Source organism: Bremia lactucae, linkage group LG15, assembly GCF_004359215.1.
Source record: "Bremia lactucae strain SF5 linkage group LG15, whole genome shotgun sequence".
Taxonomy (NCBI): domain Eukaryota; phylum Oomycota; class Peronosporomycetes; order Peronosporales; family Peronosporaceae; genus Bremia; species Bremia lactucae.
Genome location: NC_090624.1, coordinates 1,601,516 through 1,611,938, shown reverse-complemented (window position 1 = coordinate 1,611,938; position 10,423 = coordinate 1,601,516). Strand labels below are relative to the sequence as shown.

The following is a 10,423-nucleotide window of genomic DNA, read 5'->3' as shown; positions in this document are numbered from 1 at the left end:
AATGCCTCAAACTGCTCCAACTGAGCAACATGTTGCTCAGGAGGACTACCCAGGAGCCTGGCCAGGGCTTGTTCACCAAGTCCCTGCGCCATTAGCCCTGCCACCTCCCGATGATGTTCGGAGAGGTGGGGAAAATGAGCCCAATCAATGTTGAGGCTCATCCTCACGTACACACGCAGAGATGCGGGTCGTGGGAAGGATTTCAAGTGCTACCAAGTGTAGGCGGGCACGTCGTAATGCGGCCACGCTCTACTTAAGCACACACCCTAGCACAGCGAGGAAGCGGTTTGCACCTGCTTCTCTTGCGTGCAGTGAGGAAGTTGTGGTGGGCGCGCAAGCGACCTCACCCAACACACTAAGAACTCTGGTGAAGTGACGTCACGGGAGCGGTAATCCGTCTCCTCGTGCGCACTTCCCAAGTAGGTAGTAATTTTCAGACTGATTTATATTTAATAGAATTATATACAAATACCTATTTTTACCAATTAAAATGTTATCTCTATAGATATCATTTAATATGTATTACGAGCGTATCTTTATAGATACCTCGCGTAACTGATGACGCTAGCCGTCATCATGGATGACGCTGGGCGTCATCCCTCCTAATGTGAATGCACCCATGTGCATCACATCCACAAGGGTTGGTCACAAATGTGCACCACACCCGAGTGTTGGGTCTAATTACTATTATTTAGTAATTGACCATCCCCTTAAATACCAAATGTACTTAATGGGGACTGTGTAACATTAGGGCAACTCTAGCCCGTTACATGTACGGAAGCATTACAAGTCGTAGTGCTCCGTTACACCTTTGTTATTATTTTAACGTCCATGTTCAGGTCGTCACCAGACCGTCACTATTTGGCGCGCATTATCAGAACCTGCCAATATTGTGCATTAATTCCTCGATTGAGAAGCTCTTCTAAAAAGATTTACTCCATTTCTGCTGCCGAGCATACATAAAACTAGGTAGGATGATACAAAATGGCTCTTACAAAATGCTAAGAAGTGCAGCAGCTAGATTTCAGTTTACTGCCGTATCATGAATTCAAGGCGTTTGACGAGAAGCAATAGCCATTTGTTTGCCGCCTTTACCGTTGGGTCCTGTAAGACCCATGTCTTCAAGGAACTTGTCCATACGCGCCGACTCTTTTGCCTTATAACGAATGATACACGCGCAAGAAAATCAGTCAACTCTTCTTAATAACCAACTGATCTCGTACCTGATAATCCGCAAGTTTCTGTTGTCGCTGCTCTTGCTTATGGCTTCGTGCCAAGTCCCGTTGAGCCAAACGACGTTTTAAATCATCACGGCCTCCCATCAAGAAATCTTCACTAAGGTCAAGCCCGTCGCGAGCATCTTCTCGGTCTCTAGCAGCACCATGAAGCTTGTTTCCAAACTGACGTCTTTTTTCAATTTGTGCCTCTCTTCCTGTTGCTTTCGGCACAAGTTCGTCCATGATAACGTCAAGGTGCTGGTGCTTTCTTCTGCGCTCGGCTCGCAAACGCTTCCTGTCAAACTCGCACGAACTGTTTTCTTCTTCGTTAATTTGACGTTGTTTGTTGCTATTAGTAGTAGTTCCCCCTGTTTTACTATTTGCGGCATCTTTAACGTCGTTTATAAACATTTGTTTTTGTTTGGTTGCCACATTCACGGAATCTTTTGTCGTTGCCAGCTCAAATCTTTCTTTATCTCCTAAAGTTGCCACAAATCCCCATTGATGACGTGTTCTCTTTGTCTGCTCTACGACAGCATCCGGAAGGCCTTCATAGAATTGTCGAGCCAATTTGCCTCGGTTCCAATCGCGAGAAAATTCGTCGGTAAAGAGCTCCATGGCATCTTTCGTCGATAAATCGTCCATATATTTATTCCTTGGCAAAATATTCAGGCAAAATATGTATCACATTAGTCTTAATTCGCACGACACATTTGAACGGCAATATTAACTTTGTTTGCACCAGCCACACTCGAAACTCGGTTTGACGCAAAAAGTAATCGTCTGCTGAGATCTTATTTGCCCTCTTGGGTCGTTTTGAGTCGTGTGACTTATGGCTTTTACGAGGGTACAAGCGCTCGGTTTTCTTTGAGCGCTTGCGCTCGATCCGATCCTTTTTACCTATGCGTAATGAACATTGAATCAGTCACGCATTACGGGACACAAGAGACAGGGGTGATGACACCTTGACTCATGATGAATACAAATTTGCTCAAATGTAATAATTATAGAGCTCGGCTTTCTGCACCCTTTGCTACTTGTACACTAAGCCAATCAAAATGCATAAAACTATAAATGCATCTTGTCGTCAATAACCCTCATTTTTACTCCCTTGGAACTCTCTGCGCAGGAGTTTTAGCTCAGAGGTGGCGGTGCTTAGCAACGCCACCTTTGCAGGCACCCATCACACTAAAATCTAGTAAAGCAATTACAAATGGGTCACAATGCAAGCCCTTGGTGCTCCATGACAAATTGTATGGTTGCAAGTAGAACAAATCGTGAAAATGTTTACGAAGCTGGGAACCAGTGTTTTCAAGTGTGCATACGTCAGAAGAATGTGATAAAGTCCGTCACGCAGTGCTTTTCAGGCCTTAGAGTTGTGTGCGCGACGGTCGGGAAGGTAACTTGCATTGACATGTACGCGCCAAGCCCTACCAAACTTGACGCAATCATAATAAATGCAAAGGGGGCGTAGTACGCAAGTTTCAATTTTTTTGCTTTAGGCTGTTGACGAGGGCAACAATTGTCACCATCAGAAGCCCAAATAGATACAACAACTTATGAATTTCCACTGCACCATCCCGCACCGCTTGTGTGTACTGAGACGTGTTAACAATTTAAGTCGTTTTTGCTGGAAGCCTTGAAATTCAAATGAAATAAAGCATCGAGTAAAAGGTTGACGGCATAAAAAACGAGATGCTGTATTCAGCAGATAATACAGGTAGAAAACCGAGAAGGCCAGCTTGCGCATGCACAAGTTGTGAGTAGCTACGATTCCATTCGAGATACTGAAAAGCTAAGAGAAATATACCAAGTCTGGCGTCTTCAAAGTAAGCATTACATCCATATTATAACATATGACAAAGTTCCGAGCGCTTTTAAAAGAATTTTGCAGACGTGGCCGAACGAGTAGCACACATGAATGAATGCTTTTCGATGAAATAAAGATGCAAATAAGAGGTTTTCAATTTTTGATTTGATTGGCAAAACATGAATACGCAGGCAAAAATGATGTGCAACACATAGCGTTATACCTCGATTTAAGCACGCGCGTGCACGAGCGGCGGAGCAGCGTGATGAGGTGATTCATACATCTGGTAACTCCCTTGCCCAGGATTGCTGCGCTGAACGCCTGCGTTTGATTTGGCCCGTACTCGGCTAATGTTTCGCTGGCGAGCGTTGCCAGGTGTTCGCGTAACACGACTCGCGCGTTCCGCACGCATGCGAGCGATGCGATCACGATCGCGTTTCGCTTCCGTTCGAGTGCAAATGACGCCATTTTTTCTCGTGCCGGTACCCAATAGCAGCAGCAATGAAATGACACAGAAGCCTGAGATCGCATACAAATAGAAATACTCATTCTCCATTGTTGTGTCTTCTGCATGCATGTAGACGTAACCCAAATCGGCCACGAAAAAGATTGCAAACAAAAATGTTGTGGACGAAGCGCGGCTGCGACTGGTGAACATACCAACACAGGCCGACCAAAGCGCCGAACTCGTGCCGAGGCCCATGAAAAAGTACATGAGCATGACCACAAGACTTACGTACACGCCCGAGCTTTCCGATGCCCCAAGAAACTCGGATTTTTCATTAAATCCTAATATTCCCGCACAAATGGCAATGGGAATCAATGTGCCGAACAGAATCGACTTGTGGTCCAGCTTGTCGATAAAAAAGATGGCAATGATAGCTCCTGACACTTGTAATGCCATGGCGTTCACAAAGAGATGGTCCTGGTCCGTGTACTCGCTCGCACCTTTGTAGCTAATAAAAGCGTTCAAAAATCCCGTTGTAAGCGACGACACGAGCATGAGGGCGAGGCAAACAAGGAATTTAAAACTGCCTGCACCTGCTTCGTCCACAGTCTCTTCTTCTCGCATGACCTTAAGCTCTTCCTGTACGTCCGGCTTTCGACGCAAAATGACAAGGCATGCCTCACAGGCGTCCCATCCTTTGCGATCCAACACCCAATACGGACTCTCTGGGAACACATTCACAACAGGAGCGACAAGTGCGATGACGATGCAGGCAGCAAATGTCTGCCAAATCCATCCTAGCTGGTTCACTGATGCAAAAATTGAGCCAAGCAAACTGCCACTTACAAACCCAATTCCTAAAAGCAAGACGGATTTGCCCCGCATCTCCTTGGTTGAGATTTCAAAGATGTAGATAGCGAGCGACGGTAGTAAAATACCACACGACAAACCAAGCAGACAGATACCAGGCATCAGCAGCATCGATCTGAGGTCGTCATTCGCACTGACAGCCACCATTCCAAGCGTGCTGAAGAGGCCACCAGCTACAATCGCAAGACGACGGCCCATGAAAAAATTAAGGAATCCAGCGATGATCGTGCCCATTACACAGGAGCCATAGAGAACAAAAGTTGTCGTGCCATCGCCAAGGTTTCCATCCATAACACCATCGTATGTGACGACGTAACTTGCGAAGCTTGCAGACTGCTCTAGCGTCGAGAGGAGGTTGAAGAGCCAGCCAACACCAATGCCACCAAGGACACCCATGAAAGCAGCAAGCGAAAAAGCGTATTGCGATGACGCAGACATAACCTTCGAGAACCCTTCATTGTACATCATTCGTGTCTGAATGACATTCAAGAAAGGAATGCACGACATGACGACAAGTGGAATGATCATACCTGTGCAGAAAATAAAATCGAAAAGAAATTGGAGCTGCTGAAACACTGCAATCCCAGCAATGGACGAGTGTCGAAAGCTCCACATACGAAAGCACTCATTAATCCCGTACAAAGCCGCCACGTACGCAAAGAAGAGCGACATCGCATACTTGAATGTCCAATCCATGACAATTTTAGAGGCCAAAAAGTATGCTACGACGAGAAACACCATGGTTCCAAGGTAAAGCATGGCGCGAGTTACGGGTTTGATAGAGCGCATGCTCATACCAATAGCGTGAAAGAAACCAAGCAGAACAACCGACACAACTGCAGCACCAAAAGAGTAGGCCACATACATCACGTCTGATGTCTCGAGAGTCGCTACGTAAAACATAAGTAAGAAGTGGCGACATTCGCGGATAATGACCGTGACACGAGAAATCATATTGGAGTTGTGTAGCTGCTCCAAGTCACCCTTCCACCACCCTATCCATCCACCCGTGTTTGCCGGATCATCGTCTTTGTAGTCTTCAGGCGCAAACATCCACATGCACCATTGATTTATGTCCACCTTGGTTTTCCGAAAGTCCAGGCCATCACTGTTAAACATGAAAGGGCCGACGACCCATAAAATGGAGATGAACCATACTGAAAACGTCTGCACACCGTAACCTTGAGCAGTATCACAGTAATCAGACGCAAAGGTATTGTCATTAGCTGATGCATCAGTCTGACAAATGTAAAAGTTGCCAAAAGCCATGTACACAAGACACAAACCAATAAGCTCCCAAGCTTTTCGATAATGCGAGCTGGCGTATGCCTTGTATAATAGTACCAAAGTTTCGCGAGATATTTTAAAACCACGACCCGTTGCTTGGTACTTCGCACCGCCATGTACAATATTGTTGTCGAAATAATGCATTGTCGTGCCGACTTGAAACACGAAGAAAGCAGGGCCAAGTGTGATGATCATATCAATAAATCGCGTCATACCACGTACAAAACCACCTTCACCAAAGTAGACGCACATAAGCGGCAACATAAGAAATGTTCCGGCTTGAATGTAAAATTGCGTATTAAGCACCGATTTGAGATCTCGAAACACGCGTCCATCAAAATTGTTTTCAATATTATCGGCAATCACCGCAGTCGAATTCATGTCAAAAACAATCTGCTGCTGTACGCCGGCTAAGGCCAAGTACACTTTGCAGTACATGTACACAAATGTTGTCACGATGGTCATCCACGTAGCAAAATAAAATCCAGTATGCGAGTAGTACATGGAATTAAGACGAAAGAAATCCATAAACTGACCCATGCGGTGAGCTTCACGCGCGAGTGACGTCTCTCCGGCTCCGTTGGCTAGCTTGCCTTCGAACATTGAGATCTGAGAAAGAGCCACATCACGCCCCTTGCCACACTGCATGAATTCGACGTGTGTGACGACTCCGCCACGAAGAGTTGAATTAAAACCAGCAAATACATCTTCAGATAGATTGATGCCTTTAGACGCTTTTGACACACCACCTCGAGGGAGAGCAATAATCTTGTCGAATATGTCTGGATGACCGTAGTGCATGCGCACATAAAGCGGGTCGGCTAACACGCGCTGCGATAGTGTTACAAATACAAGCTCCTGCCACGACTTAAATTTCGATAAAGAGGATGCATTTCCTGTAAAAATGTGCTCCCGCATTCCGATGATAGAAACAGGCTTTTTAGATGGATGCAAATCGGCCGTGACCAAAAGCTGGGGCATTTTTAAACATTCTTCAAAGTAGTGTTGTTGATTCATATCAATCGTCTGAAGAAACTCACCACGCGTAAATGGTAGTGCGTTGTTCTGGTTCTCGGGTTTACCTTCTCCAAGAATTGGATCGCCAGGCAGCTCATACCGATAAACTTCCGCAATTTCGTTGCATTCACTTTTAATCAGCACCGTGTCAAATTGCTTGCCTTCTTCCGTCACAATCGTATCGACATAGGCAACACGCAAATTCGGATACGTCTTCAGCAAATAATCAATGTCATCTGCCTGAGCCTTTCCTTCCGCGCGGTGTTTGCCGTACACCTGACAGGCACAAATGTACGAAAACTTCAGACGAACCATGTCTTCAAGTTGAGCTTGCTTTTGCTCTGCCGACTTGCCAGGGCTAGAGCCAATTTCAAGCCAGTGAAGAATCTTGATTGCATCCTCGTACAACATCATCCCCTGGACAGTACGTGCGAGAGTCTGCCCACGATAGGAGGCCCAGAGACGAATCTCGAGCGGGTAATTTGCCTGCGCTTCTTCTGCACTACTCACGTCAATTCGCTCCAAAAAGTTTTCCCACTCTTCGGGGTGAATTGTGAGCAGGTACTTCAGAATTGTAATGTTCTTGCCCTTCTCTTCAACTTTTTGAAAAACTGGGTGGTTTGCCAGTGGATCGTTGAGTTCTGACAGAGAAATAAGCACGCTTTCACTGTAAAATGGTGTCACAACGGAAAAAGAGTGCATTTCCTTCACTGATGTCAGCTGTGGAATATCCATCAGAAGTGATTTCATAAAAAAACCTAGACGACGCTGAGCTTCAGGCACACGCGGCATGGCATCAGCCTTTTCAAGTGACATCAACAAATACGCGCGAGTGGCAGCCCCCATTGCCGTGTCGTTATGGAAAAGGTTCACCAATCCGCGGGCAGCAAACACGTAGCCATTGGCACTCGAACAAAATTTTGAGTTGCTAAACTTGGCAGCAAGCTCCGGTCGATTCGCAAAAATACGGATCGTGTTAAGCAAATTTTCCATCTTTGCCACAAAGTTTCTCACAACGCCCATAGTGTGTACACGCGATGTAGTTAATTGAGAAGACTGCGCATCCGGATCTGGTAAATCCATCACCGCTTCTAGAAATTCCATCGATACTGTACGCAGCTGAACAAGACTCTTGGCATCAAATGTGCTCATGAAGCTGCCATTCGCTGCAATGGCTTCCATTTGACGTAAAGCATCCAGAATGTCGGCGTCATCGCTACCCAAAAGAGCCTCCATGACATACATGCTGGCCGTAAAAAAGCTTCGTACAGCTGACAAGCAATCTTTCTGCACCATGTATACCTGAAGTTGAGAGTCGCCTTTGCCTTCCTTAGCAAGTTTAATCGTATAGTCAAGAGCTTCCACAAGTTTCCCAGCAGACAAGAAAACGGGCTCGAAAACATCTCCGGAGCCCTGAATATCGTACTGAAGGATTGCAGCCTCTTTGTCATCCACGAGGTCCCCTTCACGAAACGAATTCACAATCTCATTCCAAACGACGACAAACCGCAGCATCATTTGCGACTGATAGGCAGCAGCAGAGCTATCGGCAGCCGCATCATTTGAGCGAGCAAGGTTGGTAACGACTTTTTGGTCAAAGAGTTGAGGAGCGACGCGAAACGCTTTGGTGATTTCTTTGATGCCGTGAATTTCACCAGTTTTCATCATAAGACCTTGGATACCGCCGAGTGTAGCCTGGAAAACCGTAAAATAAATCTGGGTATCGTAGTTAAAGATAAAAATTACGGGCAACCACAACGCCGCGATCACGCCAAAGTTATGAAACGACACAATATCACTTCCGTACTCTAAATCCATTTCATAGATGGCAAGAGAAGGTAGGACCAACGGACGTACTAGGATAAAATACGACACGAAGGCCTTGAGGGCCCATAGAATGAGCCAAAAGGTAATATACTTGATTTGATAGCGAAGTGGAGGCGCCATGTTGCGACCCACATAACATGATTCTCCCTCACGAATAAACTTGGCCGCAAACGATCGGGTGACCATCGCTGGGGCAAAGGCTTGAGCTATAATAACGATCGCACCAGGTAATATAAAGGCAGCTGACGCCGAAGCCGCTTTGTCAAGAAGCTCCGTGTTTCGGTTTGTAATCATCGGTGTGTAGATCATCAAGCCAAAAATGCCTGCAAACGCACCGTTCCATAGCATACGAACAACAAGAGCCGCGCCGTAATTAAACGAGCGCGATGACGTCTGAGACGACTCGCTCGCGATGAGCAAGTGCCATCCGTGGCACGCTTCGAGAACAGTCTTACAAAACCCCATGGAGGAAAGTGCAAATACGATGCCAACATAAGTGAGCTTAACACTCTGAGGCTGATACGGCTGAACGACTTGACCCATGGATCCAAATTGGGCAAACCATTGCTGTCCACCACTGGGCGAAATGGCCGAGATAAAGCCAATTGCCATCAAGACCATCATAAACATCATGTTGAATTGAAAAATACGGTAGTAATTGAGCACGAGCGTAAAGATACTACGATGTTCATAGTACGTCTTGGTGTGTTTCTTGGTCAACTCGTCGCCAATTTGCGTGACATCAATATTAAGACAGTGTTTTTTCCAGAAATACTCGTTTATGTCGTCGTAATTGCGCACTTGAGTGTGTTCAAGATTTTTGCCCAATTGATTCTTTCGTTGCATGTTTGACGCCTCTTTCCAAATAGGTCGCACGACTTGGCGCAAATACCAACCTTCGGACACTTTTTGCTCGCCAAGAAAGTCCTGGTTAAGCATAGTAAGCGATTGGTGGTAAAGGTAACATAGACACTCGGGCATGTGTCGTAAGTTGCCTGCTTCACCCCACAGCAACAGGAAAAGCATAATATCCATGTGCAACGGGCTCTTAAGGTCGCCTTGGGTCTGGCCGACATAGGTAGTGCTGGGCACGGCGAGGAACTGGCACCACTCGGTATAATTGCTCATAAGCTTCTTATGTAGCGTCACGACGTGATGTCCCGGAGAATCCTGAGGCTTAGCACGTGCCTTGGAATTTGCCAATAAGAGCAGCACGTGCTCGCGCTGGTTGTCCACACTCCCAGATTGGAAGCCGAATTTATTGTACAATACCTCGCAGCAAAAGTCAACCGACACTTCGTCGGCAAAGTCACCTTGAAGGCCACCGCCACGCATCTGATTCCCACTTTGAGCCGTCGCGGGTACAACGTCCATCATACTTAGACGGTCTCCGAACGTACCGCGTCCGTCGCCATAATTGCTGCGATTGTTAGACGTGTTGCGCTTGCGGTCTGCATCGAGTTGAAAGTAGTTGGAGCCGGCGCGGCGTCGGTCTATCTTGCCGCCAGGCGTCGTCGCCATCGTCCTACTACTGTGTTATGAAAGTAAAGCAGTGCGGAACACGAGGAGTGATGGTCGAGGCGATTCCGCACTCGAAATGCTCAACGCCTGTTTGGTTGTGAGGGTCCAGTGCGGCGCGGGAAGGCAACGACTGTTTTTGTGCGTCTGACTCGCAAAAGCTCGATCATTAAGAACTCCCCTATCCTCCGATCTGGCCCATGCTGAAGTAAAGGAATTGACGGACGGGGATTGGCTGCAATCGACGGTATAGACTTTAGGAGACGCCAAATCGATACTTTATTTAAACAGGTAGAGCGGCCATGATTGCTGCAATCAAATCGGACCAATGCCACATCTAACACAAGACGGTCGCATGACGTAGAGCACGCACCTCCTGTCGTGTATTGACTTCTGCTTTGTTGTCTCACAACAATGCCTCGATCGGAT

At 46.6% G+C, this 10,423-nt stretch overlaps 2 protein-coding genes across 2 annotated transcripts; both read right to left on the bottom strand.

The window, feature by feature from the left end:
* Window positions 1-766: 766 nt before the first annotated feature.
* On the bottom strand, window positions 767-2,401 carry CCR75_009516 (uncharacterized protein; the record flags this gene model as incomplete). Its single annotated transcript, XM_067967555.1, has 3 exons — window positions 767-1,156; window positions 1,224-2,117; window positions 2,398-2,401. The coding sequence occupies 2 exons, from the start codon at window positions 2,399-2,401 to the stop codon at window positions 1,867-1,869; spliced, it is 255 nt and encodes an 84-aa protein (XP_067819233.1). The 3' UTR covers window positions 767-1,156; window positions 1,224-1,866.
* Window positions 2,402-3,256: 855 nt separating this feature from the next.
* CCR75_009517 (uncharacterized protein) lies at window positions 3,257-9,997 on the bottom strand (the record flags this gene model as incomplete). Its single annotated transcript, XM_067967556.1, has 3 exons — window positions 3,257-4,062; window positions 4,480-4,875; window positions 4,963-9,997. The coding sequence occupies 3 exons, from the start codon at window positions 9,995-9,997 to the stop codon at window positions 3,257-3,259; spliced, it is 6,237 nt and encodes a 2,078-aa protein (XP_067819234.1).
* Window positions 9,998-10,423: the final 426 nt, after the last annotated feature.